This window comes from Poecile atricapillus, chromosome 23, assembly GCF_030490865.1.
Source record: "Poecile atricapillus isolate bPoeAtr1 chromosome 23, bPoeAtr1.hap1, whole genome shotgun sequence".
Classification (NCBI taxonomy): domain Eukaryota; kingdom Metazoa; phylum Chordata; class Aves; order Passeriformes; family Paridae; genus Poecile; species Poecile atricapillus.
In genome coordinates, this window is record NC_081271.1 from 1,504,852 (window position 1) to 1,524,122 (window position 19,271).

Here is a 19,271-nt window from a genome sequence, read left to right on the forward strand (position 1 = left end):
CCTCCCCAGGGGCTCATCCCTGGGGTTTTTCCAGCCTGATCCACGCTGGGAGCCTTCCCTTGGGGTTTAATTCCTCGTTTCCATCGCAGGAATCATCGACAGCACCGTGGGTGACCAGAGGCAGGTGGTGGCCGTGACAGGAGATGGGACCAACGATGGCCCAGCCCTGAAGAAAGCAGACGTTGGGTTTGCCATGGTAGGGCCAGCCTGGGGGTTCTCCTTCGCTCCACGGGGTTATTCCACTGGAATTGCTTCCAGACCATGGAAACTCTTTTCCAAATCTACGGCACGGCCTAAAAACCCAAAAAGGAATTTTCTAAGGGTGTTGGATTTGAGTCTGAGCTGCACAGGACTGTGAGCAAGGGATTGGGAATTCCGTGGAAGTCTGCCCTGTCCTGGTGTCTCTCCTGGATCCAGGAAAGCTGTGGGAGCCCCAGGATTTGGTTTTCCCTGCAGCTCTTCACCCCAGTTCCAGGCACGGTGCGGGATCAGGCTTTGGGAATTTATTTATGGTGGAAAACTCTGGTTTGATGTTTTTTATCCTGTGTGAAAGGAGCAGGGAGATAAACCTGTTGTTGTTAACAGGTTTAATGTGGATTCATTTTAGGGCCATGAGCAGGAGCTGGATGGGGAGGCTGCACAGGCAGTTTGGAGCAAATTAAAGATTTCTTGGGAAGTGTTTTTAGGAATGTGTTGAGCATCCAAGTGCAATTCCAGAGCCTTTAGGATGAGCAGGGAAGGCTGTTCCCCTAAACCTGCAACAGGCAGGGATTTCCTGTTTGTGCTGGGACTGGGATCCGGGCGATCCAGGCGATCCGGGAAAACGCCAGGGAATGGGCTCGTTTTGGAATTCCTGCATGGAATTCCTGTAGGGTGAGCGCCTCGCTGTGCCGGCGCCGGGAAGCACAGCCCGACCTGCTTCCCTGGAGATGCTGCTGGAGAAATTTGGGAAGCTGTGGGGCCGTTCTCACCTCGGGGATGGGGCAGAAACCTCTGGGCTGGGTTCTCCCTCCTTCGGGATCCCAGCAGAGCTGCCCAGCCCGGGATGGAGCCATTCCCTGGCATGAGGACGGAGCTGTTTTCCAGTTGTTTTCCAGCTGTTTTCCGGTTGTTTCCTGTCTGTTTTCCAGCCATTTCCCAGCTGTTTTCCAGCTTTTTTTCTGACTGTTTCACAGCTGTTTTCCAGCTCTTTCCCCAGCTGTTTTCCAGCTCTTTCCGGTCTGTTTTCCGGTCTGTTTTCCAGTTGTTTTCCAGCTTTGTTCCAGCTGTTTCCCAGCTGTTTTCTGTCTGTTTCCTGTCTGTTTTCCAGAAGTTTTCTAGCTGTTTTCTGGCTGTTTTACAGCTCCTTCCTGGCTTTCTTTCTGGCTGTTTCCCAGCTTTTCTTCACCGTGGCTCTGTCTGGGATGTGCCCAGGGAAAGCTGGGCTGCCTCAGAGCCCGGTCTTGCCGATCACGGATCAGCAGCGGCTCCGTGGGCTTTTCCCGCTGGGAACATTCCTGGGAAGCAGCAGAGCCAGGCAGGCACCGTGACTCACCCCTGGCTCTGTCCCCCAGGGCATCGCGGGCACGGACGTGGCCAAGGAGGCCTCGGACATCATCCTGACCGACGACAACTTCACCAGCATCGTCAAGGCCGTCATGTGGGGCCGCAACGTCTACGACAGCATCTCCAAGTTCCTGCAGTTCCAGCTGACCGTCAACGTGGTGGCTGTCATCGTGGCCTTCACCGGCGCCTGCATCACCCAGGTGAGATCACCTGGCCAGGTGGGACATGGGGGGGAATCATCGTGGCCTTCACCGGCACCTGCATCACCCAGGTGAGATCACCTGGCCAGGTGGGACATGGGGGGGAATCATCGTGGCCTTCACCGGTGCCTGCATCACCCAGGTGAGATCACCTGGCCAGGTGGGACATGGGGGGGAATCATCGTGGCCTTCACCAGCACCTGCATCACCCAGGTGAGATCACCTGGCCAGGTGGGACATTGGGTCTTCACCACGGTGATCACCTCGTCACTCAGAGAGGAGGGGGATGAATGAACGTGTTGGGTTTCAAAGGTTTAGTCTGGGGTGTTTTCCAGTGGAGCAGGAGGATAAATGTCTTGGTTTGAAGAGGTTTCCAGTGGATTCTTTTCCAGTGGAGCAGGAGGATAAATGTCTTGGTTTGAAGAAGTTTCCAGTGGATTCTTTTCCAGTGGAGCAGGAGAACAAACCTGTAGGATTTCACAGGTTTTCAGTGAACTGTTCTTCACTGAAGAAGAAGAATAAATGGCTTGGTTTGAAGAGGTTTCCAGTGGATTCTTTTCCAGTGGAGCAGGAGAACAAACCTGTAGGATTTCACAGGTTTCCTCTGGGTTGATTTTTCAGTGGAGCAGGAGATAAAACTGGTTGGATTTCACAGGTTTTCAGTGAGTGGTTCTTCACTGGAGAAGAAGAATAAATGTCTTGGTTTGAAGAGTTTTCCAGTGGATTCTTTTCCAGTGGAGCAGGAGATTAAGCTGGTTGGATTTTACAGGTTTTCAGTGAGTTGTTCTTCACTGGAGAAGGAGAATAAATCTGTTGGATTTCACAGGTTTTCAGTGGATTGTTTCTCAGTGGAGCGGAAGAATAAATGTCTTGATTTTTAACAGATTTCCAGTGGGTTGTTTTGTAGTGGAGCAGGAAAACAAGTTTCTTGGATTTAAGAGGTTTTCAGTGGATTGTTCTTCACTGGAGGAGGAGAATAAATCTGTTGGACTTCACAGGTTTTCAGTGAGTTGTTCTTCACTGGAGGAGGAGAATAAATGTCTTGGTTTGAACAGGTTTTCAGTGGATTCTTTTCCAGTGGAGCAGGAGAACAAACCTGTTGGATTTCACAGGTTTCCAGTGGGTTGTTCCTCACTGGAGCAGGAGAATACACAAACCCTTTGGATTTAACAGGTTTCCCATGGATTGTTGGAGTTTAGGGATGTGACCAAGAGCCAGGGGTCGGGAGATGCCTTGTGAGGCCGTGCAGGGAGTTTGGAGCAAAGGAGAAATGTCTTGGGAGTGGTTTGGGAAGGTTTTAGAGATCCCAGAGTAATTCTGGGGTTGTTTTCATGAGGAGAGTGAAACAAAGAGGAGAAAAAAGGTTTATTTAGTTGATGTGACATGTTCACCCACGCTTTACCTGCAGGACTCTCCCCTGAAGGTGGTGCAGGGAGCTCAGAGCAAAGGAGAAACATCTTGGGAATGTTTTAGGAAGGTGTTAATGATTCCAGACCAATTCTGGAGGTGTTCTCATGAGGAGAATGAAACAAAGAAGGGAAGAAGGGTTGATTTTGGTGGCTTGGTGTGTCCTCCCCCTGCAGGACTCTCCCCTGAAGGTGTTGCAGGGAGCTCGGAGCAAAGGAGAAACATTTGGGAATGTTTTAGGAAGGTGTTAAAGATCCCAGACCAATTCTGGAGGTGTTCTCATGAGGAGAATGAAACAAAGAAGGGAAGAAGGGTTGATTTTGGTGGCTTGGTGTGTCCTCCCCCTGCAGGACTCTCCCCTGAAGGTGGTGCAGGGAGCTCAGGGCAAAGGAGAAACGTTTGGGAATGTTTTATAAAGATCCCAGACCAATTCTGGAGCTGTTCTCGTGAGGAGAATGAAACAAAGAAGGGAAGAAGAGTTGATTTTGGTGGCTTGGTGTGTCCTCCCCCTGCAGGACTCTCCCCTGAAGGTGGTGCAGGGAGCTCAGGGCAAAGGAGAAACGTTTGGGAATGTTTTATAAAGATCCCAGACCAATTCTGGAGCTGTTCTCGTGAGGAGAATGAAACAAAGAAGGGAAGAAGAGTTGATTTTGGTGGCTTGATGTGTTCTCCCCCTGCAGGACTCTCCCCTGAAGGCGGTGCAGATGCTGTGGGTGAACCTGATCATGGACACCTTCGCCTCGCTGGCGCTGGCCACGGAGCCGCCGTCGGAGTCGCTGCTGCTGCGCAAACCCTACGGCCGCAACAAGCCGCTCATCTCCCGCACCATGATGAAGAACATCCTGGGCCACGCTGTCTACCAGCTCACCATCATCTTCACACTGCTCTTCGCCGGTGAGCACGCGGCCCCAGAGGGTGCTGGGGGCAAGGGGAGAAAGGGGAAATAAAGGAGAAGGGAAAAATGGAAAAGGGAAGGGAAAGGAGAAAAGGAGTAAAGGGAAGGAGAGAAGGAAAAAAAGGAAAAGTGAAGGGAAAGGGAGGAAAGGAAAAGGAGTAAAGGGAGGGAGAGAAGGTAAAAAAGGAGAAGGAAGAAAAGGAAAAGGGAAGGGAAATGAGAAAATGAAAAGGAGTAAAGGGAAGGAGAGAAGGAAGAAAAGGGGAAGGGAAGGGAAGGGAAGGGAAGGGAAGGGAAGGGAAGGGAAGGGAAGGGAAGGGAAGGGAAGGGAAGGGAAGGGAAGGGAAGGGAAGGGAAGGGAAGGGAAGGGAAGGGAAGGGAAGGGAAGGGAAGGGAAGGGAAGGGAAGGGAAGGGAAGGGGAAGGAGAAAAAGGAAGGGAAAGGAGAAAAGGGAAAGGAGAAAAGGAAAAGGAGAAAAGGAAAATGAGAAAAGGGAAAAAAAGAAGGAAAATGAGAAAAGGGAAAGGAGAAAAGGAAAATGAGAAAAGGGAAAAAAAGAAGGAAAAGGAGAAAAGGGAAAGGAGAAAAAAGACGGGAAAGGAGAACAGGGAAAAAAGAAGAGGAAAGGGAAATGAGAAAAGAAAAAGGAGAAAAGGAAAAGGGAAGGGGCAGATTTTTCCTTCCCCAAACCCCCTTTTTCCTGCGCAGGGGAGAAGTTTTTCGACATCGACAGCGGCCGGAACGCTCCCCTGCACTCTCCCCCCACCGAGCACTACACCATCGTCTTCAACACCTTCGTGATGATGCAGCTCTTCAACGAGATCAACGCCCGCAAGATCCACGGCGAGAGGAACGTCTTCGAGGGCATCTACCGCAACCCCATCTTCTGCGCCGTGGTGCTGGGCACCTTCACCGCCCAGGTGAGGCCGTGGGGCTGCCGGGGGCTGTCACACCCAGGCTCGGCTCTGTCCCCCTGCAGCGTCTTGGTGGCACAGGAACCACCCTGGATGTGCTCAAGGCTGGGATGGGTGGAGATCAGAGTGACCTGAGCTGGTGGGAGGTGTCCCAGCACATGGATCTGGGTGGGGTTTAAATCCCTTCCAGCCCAAAACATCCTGGGATTCCATGATTTGGGGTCTAGAGCGTGTTGGGAGGTTAATCTGGTGCTTCGTAGGGTTCCTGGCCTGGGGGTGACGTCCCTGCTCTTGTCTGGTGTTCCTCAGAATTTGCAGTGTGGATATGAGGTTCTTGCTCCTAAAATCCCCAGCCTGGATGTGAGGTCCCTCCTTCTTTCTGGTGTTCCTCAGAATTCCCAGTCTGGATGTGAGGTCCCTGCTTCTTTCTGGTGTTCCTCAAAATTCCCAGTCTGGATGTGAGGTCCCTGCTTCTTTCTGGTGTTCCTCAAAATTCCCAGCCTGGATGTGAGGTCCCTGCTCCTTTCTGATTTCCCATAAATTTTCCAGTCTGGATGAGAAGTCTTTGCACCTCTCTGGTGTTCCAGAAAATTCCCATCTGGAATTGAGGGCCTTGCTCCTGCTGCAATCACAGGAAAGAGGGAAAAGTGTGGCCCAAGGGGACCTTTCCATGCTCTTGGAGCTGCCCAGGGTGTGACTCTTGTCTCCTGTGCCACAGATCATCATCGTGGAGTTTGGTGGGAAGCCCTTCAGCTGCTCCGGGCTCACCCTGAGCCAGTGGTTCTGGTGCATTTTCATTGGAGTGGGAGAGCTCCTGTGGGGCCAGGTAAGGGCCAATCCCAAAATCCTGCCCCGTTCTCCCTGGTTTTCATCCAGGGCAGCTCTTTAGGAAAAAGAGAAAAGGAAAAAGAGAAGGAAAAGGAGAAAAGGGATAGGAGAAAAGGAAAATGAGAAAAGGGAAAAAAAGGAGAAGGAAAAGGAGAAAAGGGAAAGGAGAAAAAAGAAGGGAAAGGAGAAAATAAAAAGGAGAAAAGGAAAAGGGAAGGGGCAGATATTTAGGAGGGGGCTGATGTCCCACCCCACCCCAGCAGCAGGACAGGAGGTTGCTCAGCCCCACCCTGCTGCAGAGGGACACACCCAGATGTGACAGTGACATCCCCGCTGGCTCCTGCCACCTCCCCAGGGCTGGTGGCACTGCCACGACCTCAGTCTAACTATCAGTATTATATTACATAAAAAATTATACATGAGTACCTAAATTATAAATTATATAAAATATAATACATGTAAAATATGGATAATAATATATATAATATATATTTTATAATTATAATATTATATAATATATAGAATATAATACATATAAAATATGTATAATAATATATAATATATAATATACTATATCTAATTATATTATTATAATATATATAAAATGTAATGCATATAAAATATAATACAATATATATAAATAATGAGATATATATGATAAAATATATAAATAATAAATATATAATAATAAAACCAATAATAAAATAAATAATAAATGGATAATAAATAATAAATAATAATAAAATATATAAAAATAATTATATATTATATAAGTAATAAATATATAGTAATAAATATATAATAATAAAGAAATAATAATAAAATAAATAATAAATGAATTAATAAATAAATAAATCATAAACAATAATAAAAAATATATAAATAATGATATATATATTATCTAATGATATATATATATAATATAATATAAGTGATACATAACAGTAACACCTGCTGCCGTGTCCCTGAATGTCCCCAGCTGATCTCCACCGTCCCGACGAGCCACCTGAAGTTCCTGAAGGAGGCCGGGCACGGCATCACCAAGGAGGAGATCCCCGAGGAGGAGCTGCCCGAGGACGTGGACGAGATCGACCACGCGGAGATGGAGCTGCGGCGGGGGCAGATCCTGTGGTTCCGGGGGCTCAACAGGATCCAGACCCAGGTACTGGGGGGGGCAGCGGGGCCGGGGGGGCTCTGCCTTCTCTGTCTCCTGTCTCTCCCTCTCCAGGATGTCATCACCCCCCAGGCCAGGCTTCTGCTGCCTGTGCCTTCCCAGGGAACCTGGAAAACCTGGATTTTGGGATGGCTGGGGGTGTCCAGCAGGACAGCAGTCCAGCAGGAGGCTGGAGGTGCTGCTGATGGTCAGCTCACAGCACGGGGGGCTGTGCGGGGTCCACGGAGCCCCCCAGGCTCTGCCGTGCTCTTGGTGGCTGCTGGGACGCTGTTCCCAGTGGGAATGTGCCCAGCAGGGACCTGCCAGACCCTCCCTGCTCTCGCTCCTTGTGCCACCCACCCCTCTGTGCCAGCTCCACGCCCGGAGCTCTCAGCCCTGCGGCAGAAAAACCTCTCAACCTTGTTACATCAGTTGGTTTTCTCTGATGTTTTTCCCTGCTGTTTTCCTTTTTCCCCACCCCAAAAGGATGGGTTTTTTTTGCTCCCACCAAGCAGGGAGAGCTCCGTGCCCCTCACTTTCCCTGGAGGCCAGGGCAGGGCTGTCCCACGGAGGGAGGTCCTGGTGTCCCTGGGCACGAAGAGCTGCTGGGTCACCTTTGTTCCTCCTCCTTTCTGTCCCTGTGACAAACAGCCTGGGCACAGGGGCTGGGGCAGATTCACTTTCCTTCTCTTCGAGCTGTCCCCTCCACGGTGTCACCTCGGTGGCTTCGAGGTGAAGCTCAGCCTCGTGAGCACTGAGGAGCTGCCGGGCTTCTTGTGGGGGTAACCAGTGTTTCACTCAGGTGAAAAACGTGCTGGGAGCTTCCAGGATCTTCTGGAAGTGGTCCAGATGTGCTGGAAATCTGGGAGCTCTGAAGGGCAGCGGTGCCAGAGGTGCCCCTGGGGCTGAGCCTGGAGCTTCCCAGGTGTTTCCCTGTGGTGGAGCTGAGATGAGCTCTCGCCACGGGAGAAATGCTCCTGGGTGCTGGCACCTCCTGGCGCCTCTTTAGGATCCAACCTGAGCACTGGAGGGGCTCCTGTCCCCACTTGGGGTGTCTGAAAAGGGCACAGGGCTCTTCCCCCCAGGCCAGGGGAAAAGAGAGACAGCAGAGAGCGAAGCCGTGTGTGAAACACCTCCAGAGCTGGGGCTGGAGGAGGTGTCCAAAAAGCGCCACAAAGCTCCCAGGAAGCCACGGTGGCCCCCAGATGCTGCTCAGTTCCTCAAGCCTTGGGACACATCCACAGGGCAGCCCTGCCACCAGGATGCTGCATCCCCAGGCCTGGGAGAGGGGCTGGAACACCTCCTGCTGCCACGGGAGCTGTGGGGAACCCACGGAGCGGCCTCACAGGGCTGAGGCACCAGCAGCCCTTTCCCACCGGCTGCCCGCTCGCACCTCTGCCCACCCTCTCTGCCTCTTTCTGCTCCTCCTGCAGATTTTCGGGATAACCCCAGGTGTTTCCTCTGCTGCTGCCTCCCACCACAGCCTTTTTCCCGGTGGGGGGATCAACCCCGCTGCTCTCGCTGCCGTGGGAAGGGCAGAGCCGGGCGTTCTCTCTCTGCTCCCCCCCCAGCGCCACCAGCAAAACTCCCTGTGGGTTTCGGGGAGCCTGGGGTGGGCTGGGGGGGTGCTCTCTCCTCCTTCCTCCTCCTCTTCCTCGCCTCTCCATCCTCCTCCTTCCTTGCTGTGTGTCTGCCCTCCCTGCTCCCGCCCACCCCTGTCCCTGTCCCTTTCCCTGTCCCTGTCCCTGTCCCTGGCCGGGCGTTGCTATCTCACTCTCTGGTTCTTTGCAGATGGACGTAGTTTACACATTCCAGACCGGCGCCTCCTCTTTGCAGGGAGCCCTCAGGAGACAGCCTTCCATCGTGAGCCAGCACCACGATGTAAAAAATGTTTCTAGCCCAACCCATGTAGCTCTTTCCTCCGTCAATTCCACTCCCACCACTTCTGCTGTTGCTGCTGCTGCTGCATCTCCTCCTGCGGGCAGTGAGTGATGGTCTATTACAATGCATGACTTCTAATAACCACAGAGAGCACCTGCACCCACCTAACCCCGCCTGTTCTCTCTCCCTCTCAGCCTTGACTCGCACACTCAGTTCCTAACCTGAAGGATGGGGCGGGAAAACCGTTCAAAACCCCAGTTTTTATGCTGTTAACAAAGTTATGAACCTTTCTGGTCCTTTCCCACCCCGTTCCTTGTTGTTTTCCTCTGGTTTTACCTCTTCTCCTCCTTTGCAGGGCTGGTGTTTGAGTCCACCCTCCTGAGGGCGGGCAAAAATTGGCGGTTCTTGCTCAAAAAACCCCGAGTTCACGAGCATTGCTGGGAGAAGGGCAAGGCTGAGCCCAAATCCTGCTGGTTCTTTCCACTGCCCAGCCCTGGGACACCCCAGGGACGGGCAGGGGCGTTGCTTGAAATCTCTTTTGGAGGCAGAGTGGCCACTGGGACTGTCCCCAGGGCTGGCTGAGCCACGGGGAGGAGGGACAGGCAGGATTTGCTCCTGCCATGGGTGCTGCCTGTGGAAAACCCTGCCTGTGGCTCAGCTGGTGACGACACCTCGGGGCTGCTGTCCCCCTCTCTGTCCCCACCTGGGGACTTGCATGGCCTGGGAACAGAGCTGAGCCATCCCTGTGCTGCCCTGGGGACATCCCTGGGCTCTGTGGGGACATCCCAGGGCTCTGTGGGGACATCCCCGGGGCTCTGCTGGTGCCCAGGGCAGCCAGAGGATCCTCGGTGCCCACCTTGCTCTGCGCACTCCGGATCTTGGGGTGTGCAGACACAGCTCTGCATGGAAGCAGGCATGGAAAACAATTCCTGCAGGATCCCTGTGGGAGTGCTGGGTGCTGGATCTGGGTTTCCAGACCCCAAAAAAAGCCCTCTGTGTGTGTGTTCATCGTGAGCTGCTCTGCACACGCTGGGATTCCGGGGTGTGCAGACACACAACTGTGCATGGGAACGGGCATGGAAAACAATTCCTGCTGGGTATCAACGGGAATGCTGGATCCTGGCTTTCCAGACCCCCCCAAAAAGGCCCTGTCTGATGTCAAACCCCTCTGTGTGTTGGTTGTTGGGGCTGGTGAGCACGTGGATTCTGTCTGCAGGCTGGGAGCAGGGAATGTGTCTCTGCTGGATAATTGGCTTTTTTATTGCACAGTCACTTATCCCCGTTCTCTGATTAGAGAAATACCCTCGGTGACTTTCTGGAGAGCTTTCAGGCTCCGCTGTTTATGCACTGTGGGGGAGGAGAGAGAATTTGGGATAATTTTGTTTTCTCTCTGTTTAGCTGACTCTGAGGCTGGCAGCTGATTGAGTTTAACCCCAGCGATTCTGGAGCAGCACAGCTGCCTCCTGCTCCCGCCTGCATCTGGGAAAACCTCCAGGATTTTCTAATGGAATCAAATCTGCTTAGAGCAGCCCAGAGCAGAGGGTTTGGCAGGGGGGGATGAGACCAAAATGCAGCTTTTTTGCAGTCTGTGGATCCATATTTTCCCCATTTTGCAGCGAGGGGTTAGAAAACTTGGATAGAGTCGTGCAAACTTCTCCAGGAGCTAACCCAGGTCTCCAAATCTTCCCGCTGTTTTCTTGCCTGGATTTCTCTCGTTTCCCTCTGCTGCTTCCCTCTCTCCCAAAGCTCCTCTTCCCTCCACGCAGATCCGTGGTGCCCCCCTCCTGTGGATGAGTTTTTCCAGGGCTGGATTTGCTGTGTCCCTCCTGGAATTGCTGGAGAGCTCTCGGGAATGATGTTCAGGTTCTGCAGAGCCGAGCTGCTCCCACTGGGAATTCTGCCCTGGACTGATGGAGCTGGGCAGAGCCAGGGGATGTAATTCCCGTGGGGCACGTGGAGGTTTCACGGGAATGAATTCCAAGCCTGGAGGTTGCATTTGAAGTTTCCAGGTGGAGAGGAGGCGGGAGCCGGCCGTGGGAGGGAGGGAGGGGCGGCTCCAGCCTGGAATTCAGCTTTGCTGGCACTGCCTGGCTCATTCAGAACACATTTCCTCACTGTTCCCTTCCCTTGATGAGGGAACAGCTGAATTCCTCTCGCAGCAGGCGATGGAGGAAGGAGGAAAATCTGAGGGAAGCTGCAGCAGGAGCTCCTTGAGGGGGCTGAGCAGGAGACTGAGCACAAATTCCCTGGAATTGCTCCAGGGAGCTTTCCCTGCTGCTCCCAGCAGTGCTGGACAAATCTCCAGTGCTCTGGAGGTGATTCCTTGGGAGAGGAGATCTGGTCCCACATGAGCTGCTCCTAAACCTGAGTTTGTAGGTGCCATCACCTCGTGGCCCTGGCAGTTCCTGGGCTCTCCTTGGCCATCCCCTCATGGCCCTGGCAGTCCCTGGGCTCTCCTTGGCCATCCCCTCGTGGCCCTGGCAGTCCCTGGGCTCTCCTTGGCCATCCCCTCGTGGTCCTGGCAGTCCCTGGGCTCTCCTTGGCCATCCCCTCGTGGTCCTGGCAGTCCCTGGGCTCTTCTTGGTTTGCTTGGATTCATTGTCCTTGGCTCAGCTGGTTTTTTGGGGGTCAGGACTTGCTGTTCTCGAGTCCTTGCTGATGTGACAGATCCTCAGTGGCCTCGGTGGTGTCCTGTGCATTCACCTGAATTGATCCCAGGGTTACCAGTGCACAAATCCAGCTCTGAATTGCTTCCCAGCTCCCTCCAATTCCTGTTTTTCCAGGCCAGTGGTGCTCCAGCACTGGGGATACCCAGCCCATGCCATCCCCTGTGCTTCAGCTCGGGTGTGTGGCCCTGCTCCCTGTGCAGGAGCTCCTGGGGCTGCTTCCAGCTGGGATGAGCTGATCCCGTGCCAGGAAATGCCTCCTGATCCTGAGCCAGGTGCAAAACGCACGTGGAAAGGTGTCCTTGGTGAGAGGGAGCAGGGAGAACTTCCAGGGTTCCAGGCACAAGGAAGGAATTCCCTGCTCTGGTTTTGTGGGATCAGAGATCCTCAGGAGGTTTTGGGCTGTGCTGGGGGGGTGAATTCCCACCTGGAGGAGTGCCACAAGCAGGGACAGTGTCAATAAAGCGAATTTAAATAAAAGGACAGTTTAAATAAAGGGAGTTTAAACAAAGGGACAGTTTAGCCCAGCCCATCTCAGCAGGGTTTGGGGTGAAGTCTCTGCTCCCCCACCACACCTGCAGCCCACAGAGGTGGCAGAACACCCACAGCTCCTCATTTCTCTCATCACCAAGGGGATTTCGGGATCATTCCCCCTCCAGCTCCCTCAGCAGGGAGGATTCCCACAGGGATGCTGCTCCCTGCTGTTTTTGTGGGATCTGGGGATCTCCTCCCTTTTGGGGCGCAGTTTCAGCCACGGGGACATCCCAGGAGCAGGCAGGGGATGTTCCTCAGGGGTGGGGAGCACTGGAGGCAGCTGAGGAAGAGCAGAGCTCCTTCCACAGGGCAGGAGATGGAGCACAACGACTGAAATTGCTCCAGGGAGCCTTTCCTGGTGCTTCCAGCGCTGCTGGAAAATCTTCAGGGCTCTGGAGGTGATTCCATGGGAGAGCAGATCTCCTGTCCCTCATGAGCTCTTCAGAGGCTTCTGTGGAGCTTCCCTAAAATCCCCGCAGAGCTGGGATTGTCACCCACCTGATCCAAAATCTGTGAGCTGGAAGGGTTTGAGGCTGGAATTGCAGAGGATCAGGAGGGAGCAGGGAATCCACCGCCAGGCGTATTCCCAGAGCTCTCCCTTCCAGTGCAGCCATTCCCTGCTGCTCCAAACCAGGCTCTGGATCTCCTGCTTGAGCCTGGATTTTGGTGGAGCCACCCCAGGGGCCTCCCAGGATTGTGTGTGCAGCTGGAATTCCTTTAGAATATCCAGCAGAATGTGAGTTGGCTCCCAGCTCCATCAAATTCCCGTTTTTCCGGGCCAGTGGAGCTGCGTTTGGAAACCACTGGGAAGGACCCAGAGCTTCAGCAGTGTGGGGAAACCCACAGAGACCTGGATCCAGTTCCCACCTCACGGCACCCTTACGCTTCCCACGGGCTCCCAAAAAGCTGGAGACGCCTTTGGGCAGCCCCATTCCTTTCCAGAGGTGTAGGATCAACCCTGCCCAACCCCACTGACGGCTCCCACGGTAGAGTTTGCCCCGCTGTTTGCCTAACCCACCTCTTTTTGGAGCCGTAGTTGCCCCCACCTCGTTGTCCGTGTCTGTCCACCCCGAGGCGCGCACACACACACACCGACTTAACGAGCGACTAATTAACGCATTTTTGGCTTCCATCCATCCAGACCTGTGATGTTGGGGTGATGGTTTTGAGTCGTCCCGTGTCTTTTCTTGCAGCTTCTGAGGCCGCCCCGTAGCCGGTGGGTTCCCACCACCCCCGTAGTGCCTGACTCTGCCCCCAGTTCACCGTAGATGTCTCATTTTTTGACCGAGCTGTCTGTTCAGTGGTGATTTTGTTGCTGTGGTCGTGCTGTATTTTTTGTTCGATGGTTGTCTCTCATCAGTTATTTTCACTTTCTCCCTCGAGCTCTGCCCTCTGGCAGCCCCACTGACCCCTGTTTTTTCCTCCCCACGCCGCCCAGATCAAAGTGGTGAATGCGTTCCGTAGCTCCCTGTACGAAGGCCTCGAGAAACCCGAATCCAGAAGCTCCATCCATAACTTCATGACTCACCCAGAGTTCATCCTGGAGGAAGACGAGCCTCGGACACCATTCCTTGACGGCACCGAAGACGAGCCCGAGCCTGACGGACTCCAAAAGCGAGGTGGGGGCAGCCCGGTGGGGTCGACGGCCCTGAACAGAAACAACAACGCTGTGGACAGCGAGTTCAGCTTCCCAGAGCCCGGGAGCCCCTTCCACAGCCTGGAGACATCCGTTTGACCTTAGAACTTGGAATTCCTCCTCCTCCTCCTCCTCCTCCTCCTCCTCCTCCTCGTCCACCTCGGCCCTGTGTGATCCCGGCAGCAGTAACTGGTCACACGCTGCGGTCACTCCGTGTCAAACTGCTCATGCCTGTATCATCATCTGGGTTGGTTTATTTTTTTGGGGGGGTGGGGGGAAATTATCTGTTTTTTTCTCTTTTTTGTTTTATTTTTTTTTTTTTTTTTTTTTTTTTTACCAGTCTTTAGCAGTGGGAACCAGAGTACCACCACGCTGGGTGTTGGGAGAGAGGCTAAGCCAAACAAAAAAAACCAAAAAAAAACCACAGAATTGTGCATCTCCATCCCTGATTTTTTGTGGTACTCACCCAGGGGAAGCTGCCAGCTTCTTTCCTCTCCAAGAGTTGGGCTCCAGGCACCTGGAGCCAGGGGGTTTTCACTTTGGAAAAATGCATGTTCCAAGGAAATTCAAATTGTTGTAGTCTTACACGCCCTCAGCCCGAAGGCTGGGGGTACACTCGTGACTTGATTTTATTTTTTATTATTTTGGTGGGGTTTGTTGGTTGTTTGTTTTTTTTCTCCACTCGTGGTTTTTAGAGGTTTTCTCTTCTAATGTTGGGGTTTGCTCTTTGCTTGTGGGGTTTGCCCCCTTACCCAGTGGGAAGTGGGATGGGGCAGTCACCGCTCCAGTGCGAAAATTAAGGAATAAACTAAAAAATCCCAGCCAGAGGAAGGTGTTTACTCCAAGGTTGAGAGATCCAGGGATGCCCACCGGTCTTCCACCTTTGAAGAATGCTACCTGGGTTTTTTTCCAGCTTCCCCTCTGTGTGTGCCCACACGTTTTTCTCTCTCTGTTTCCAAACTGGGAGATGAGAAATGAAGTTGGCTTGGCTCTAACCTTGCTGGAGGGGAGAGATCCAGATTTTCCTGCAAACGTGGAGGTGAAATTGCCAGGGAAAAGGTGGAGAGACCCCCCAGTTGTGAGGGATGCAGTTCCTTCCTGAGGAATCTTATGAGAGCTAAAATTCTCTCTGCTGCTCCTGGTCAGGGGGGAAGCTCTTGGTGAGAGGGTTTTTGCAGCTCTCCCAGCTCCTGCCCTCCAGAGCAGAGGGATTTTTGCCCTTTTTTCTGTGCTGTCGGGGTCCAGCACCCCTCAGCCTCGCAGTGCTGGCTCCAGGGAAGCGCTGAGGGATCCAGGAGATGCCCAAAAGCTGTGGGAGGCTGAGTGGAGAACACTGAGGGCACAGCAGGTCCTGAATCCTGGGAGAGATCAATCCAGCTGATGATCCAGAGGAAGGCAGTGAGGCCCAAGGATAATCCCTGATTTTCCTGGAGGTTTGGCTTGGATGGCTGCAGCTCTTCCAGAGAAGGCACTGCTGGAGGCTCGGCCTCATTTCGCTGCTTTATTTGGAGGCCATCTCCTCCCCTCCAGCCTCGCCTCCACCCCTGGGAACAATCCTGGGAGAATCCCTTTCCTTGGAGCTGGATTGTCCCTCTGGTGATCCCTGGAGCAGGAGGCGGGGTGGGGGCTTCTTGTTGTGACCCCAGCCCGGAGGAAGCTCTGCCCCCTCCCTGCCCTCCTCCATCCCCTCTGGCTCGCTTGGGGATGCGCTGGAAGCGCCTGTGCGAGGTCATTCCCATCCCTGGGAGCGCAGAGGATGTTTGTTTTCTTTGGGAAAGGCTGGCTCTGGCTGGGTTCTCCTCCCCTTTCCCGTCAGGAACGCACAGCGGAATCTCCCGTGCCTTGTCCGAGCACTGCCTGCAGCACCTCCTGCCACGCCAGGGCCCAGATCTTTGCCGAGATTTAAGTGTTCCTTAAACCACACCGCAAACCAAGTGTCTTGGCTTCGCCCCCCGGCACCGCCTCGCCCTCCCCGGGGCGAAGGAAAGGTCCTTAAATCCCAAAAATCCCAAATATCCCCAGTGTCCCACCCTGGTGCTGGCGAGCTGGGCTTTGTTCACTGCCAACAGCGAGAAGGAATTGCCACCACTGCCCGTCCCCAGTGCAAATTCAGTGTCCACCCCATGCCCAGCTCCTCCTTCCCTCCCTCCCCCCAAAAAAATAACCCAGGGGAGCGAGGGGATCTTGGGTTAAACACCGGGAAATACAAAACAAAACAAAAAAAACCCAAATAAGGGGTGGTTGTGGGGTTTTGGTTCTGTGCTAAAGGTGACGTTGCTTAAAAAAACAAAAAACAAAAAAAAAAAAATTTCATTTTTTTTCTATTTTAAATACATGCAAAAAAACCAAAAAAAAAAAAATATATATGGTGTTCTTACAAGCTTACATAAATATTTATTAAATACTTTTTTGGGGGGGATGCACCGATTTTTTTTTTTTTTCTTTTGATATTTTTTTAATACCTCAGACCTGTTGAAAAAAAGAAATAAATAAAAAAAAAAAATAAAGACTCAAACCAACAACAACTTCAAGCCAACTTTGGAGGCTCTCAAAGTCACTCCCAGAAATCTGTGACTGGCAGGGTTTGCCACAAAGGGTCTGGTCGTTCCTTTAGTTTGCTCTATTTTTGTCGTTCTAGTTTCCATTTTAGGAGTGGGGGGAGGGAGAAATAATGCTATATAAATATTATGCAAAAAAAAAAAAAAAAAAAGAAGAAAAAAAAAAGAAAAAGAAAAAAATTCTAGTTTTCTTTAGCTCAGAAACTGATATTTTTACGTCAGCCATATGTATTTTGTTTAAAGAAAAAAAAGAAAATAAAGAAATCTCCAGTCCCGCCACTGTGTGAGGGCAGTTGCAAGGGACACTTTAATTAATTCCGTGGATTAATTAATTCAGCCATCGGATGCCAGTCAGCTTCCTTTTCTCTGAGCAGCCATCTTTCTACTAGATGTGAGTTGGATGACACAAATGGGGTTTTTTTATATAAATATCTATAAATTTTGTTGGTGTATGGCTGGTTGCTTCAAGTATAAATGTTTCTTGTGCACATTTCCTGTAAAGTTACTCTTTTTTTTTTTGTTGTTTTTTGGGTTAAGTTTCAGTGATATCCTGGCAGCAGCTGACTCTTGGCTTAAGTTATTGAGGACATTACACAAAAAAAAAAAGGAAAAAAAAAAGAGATTTGGGGGAGATTGGTGCTCCAAAAAAACAAAAAGGCATGGTCAGCAGCGGCACGGACTTTTGGGGACTCTCTGCAACATGCCTTGACTAGGGGGAGATATAAATATATATATAAATATATATTATTATGAATATTTCTGGGTTTTTTTTTTTTCCTGCTTTGTTTGAACTGCCACGAGTGCGTGCACGGAGCAGGGGAGGGACAAAGCGCCATGCCCGCCAGGAAGCAAAGCCACCCCCCTCCCCTCCTCGTTGTGATCCATGTTCAACTTACCTTGGAATGCTTTGTTATTAAAACACTCTGAACATCCTTCTGCATCCGGTTCTTCATCCCAGCAGGGCCCCTCAGTGGATTTTCCGTGGATTTTCCGTGGAATTGGCGGATTGGTACCAAAGACATCCCTGGTTTGCTGGCCAGGCAGCTCTTGAGGCGTTTTCTCCTGCTGAGGTTTCTATGATTTGCACAGGGTGTGGGGAGGGAGGTTAATTTCAGGTTTTATTTCCTTTTTTCCCCCCTGAAAAGTTTTTTCCGTGCAATAAAGCTTCCGAGTGAAATTTCCCCACCGATCTCAAGAAGGAAACAAACTAAACCACATTTTAGCATGGGCGGCCTTCGTGGCTTTTCCCACCCGCCGGGCCTGGAGGGCTCAGCCCCTCTCTGAGGGTGACCTGAGGGGAAGGCTGGTTAAAAAAAAACCCCATCCCAAATTCAGGGGGGCATCCCCAAGGTGCCAGCTCAGCTCCTGTCACCCTCTGGGACCGCAGACCCCAAATCCCTGCAGGGTTTTTGTCCCTCTGAGGGGACACCTGGACCTGCATCGCTTCTGCTCTGTCCCAAATCCCTCATGGAGCCCCCAAAACGCCCCCCTGCACCCCCAGATCTCCCCATGGGGCACAGGGATGTGGAGGAAGCTTTTTCCTGCTCCTTTTCCACCCAAACTGGGGGATTTTGGCACCTCTTCCTCTCCAGCATTCCCCCTTCATCCCCAACTCTGCGCTGTCCCGCTCCCCAAATCCCTCAATTTTCATCCAGCAAAGCCCATGGCTAAAACTGCCTTTAGTTTCTTTCCTCCCCTTCAATAAATATATATATATATACAGTCTGAACTCAACATTTATGTGTGTGTATATATATTTATCCAATGCTCTCACAAAACAAAAAAACTTTCTTTTGAAGAGGGCACGTGGAGCTGAGTTTTTCTTTTTTTTTTTTTTTTCCAGTAACTCAGTATAATAAGCACTGGTATTTTTATATAAAAAATGGGAGGAAAAAGAAAAAAAAAAACAAACCAAAATACAAAACAAAAGACTGAATATTATGTGGTATGCATGACATTAAAAAACAAAACAATGGTGGTTTCAAAGCAATATGTACCCTGGTGTGTTTGCCATATCCTAGAGTCCAGCTTAAAGTGCACCTGATCTGTATTGCATTTTGATATTAATCTCTATGTACAATGTTTTGCATGTAATTTATATGGATCTTGGGAGAAAAAAAAAACAACAAAATAATCTGAATGAATTGTCTGTTGGCTTCTTCCAAGAAAACAGACTCCAAGCAGAGATAAATACTCCAAAGTGGAAGCAGCAGAGTGGTTGAGGGGTGGGAAAAAGTGGTGCAGTAAAAAAAATAAATGGAGAAGGAGAAGGGGAACAGTTTGGAATCAATAAAGCTTTGGCTGTTGAGCAGAAACAATGCGAGTGCATCCAGAGAATAAAATGTGCCCACGTGTAACTGTGCCGTGCTCCGTGTGTCCGGCAGCTCGGGGAGTCTGTCCCAAACCCTCCCCAAGGATCGGATCCATCCCGGTGGGGTGGAAAGAAGGATGGGGATCCAACCCCAGCTCACCTCAGCGAGGGGTTTCTGTCATTTGGTTGCTTCTTCTTCCTCCGCCTCCAAGTAAAATCCCCCAAATGCCACCAAAAAGGTGCTGCTGGGTCCTGAGGGGCCGCGCTGGGTCAGGGATTCTCCTTTCCCCATTCCTGGCTGGCCTTGGTGGAGTTGGGATTTCCTTCCAAACCCAGAGTCCTTTCCCTACAAAGAGGAATTTTTTTTGTCCAGAAAAGAAGAGAAATAGGAAATAAAAGCAACCAGCCCCTTAAATTCTCTCATTCCCAAGCATTGATTGCACTGGAGCTGGTTTTTTATGGAGAAGCAGCGTCTTCTCCAAGTCTTCAATACCCCAGGGTCATGATGAGGAAATCCCAGTGGGCTGAAAGAAAATTTAAATCCAAACATCTCCAAGTTGAACCTTGGAGCTGATTCCGAGGGACAGGAACGGGGTGTAAAAGCTTTGTTGTGCAATGTCACCCTTCTTCTCTTCCCTGCTTTCCCAGGGAGGCGTCCATGGCCACAGCTCTTAAATAAACATAACAGCCACAATGCCTTTTTTTTTTTTTTTCTTTTTGGTTAACACAATCCTGGCTCCATA

The 19,271-nt window shown here is 51.3% G+C and overlaps 1 protein-coding gene across 9 annotated transcripts in view; it reads left to right on the forward strand.

The window, feature by feature from the left end:
• The window catches only part of ATP2B4 (ATPase plasma membrane Ca2+ transporting 4), a 56,015-nt gene extending 37,869 nt beyond the window's left edge, over positions 1-18,146 (forward strand). For 5 of the 9 annotated variants that reach the window (XM_058855606.1, XM_058855610.1, XM_058855608.1 and 2 more), the window contains 8 exons: positions 90-196; positions 1,554-1,745; positions 3,833-4,046; positions 4,756-4,967; positions 5,680-5,787; positions 6,769-6,951; positions 8,734-8,823; positions 13,462-18,146. In XM_058855606.1, coding sequence (XP_058711589.1) covers positions 90-196; positions 1,554-1,745; positions 3,833-4,046; positions 4,756-4,967; positions 5,680-5,787; positions 6,769-6,951; positions 8,734-8,823; positions 13,462-13,758 — 1,403 coding nt within the window. In that variant the 3' untranslated portion in view covers positions 13,759-18,146. Of the gene's footprint in view, positions 1-89; positions 197-1,553; positions 1,746-3,832; positions 4,047-4,755; positions 4,968-5,679; positions 5,788-6,768; positions 6,952-8,733; positions 8,927-13,461 lie in introns of all 9 variants that reach the window. The other 4 variants (XM_058855611.1, XM_058855612.1, XM_058855613.1 and 1 more) reach the window with 3 other exon arrangements.
• Positions 18,147-19,271: the final 1,125 nt, after the last annotated feature.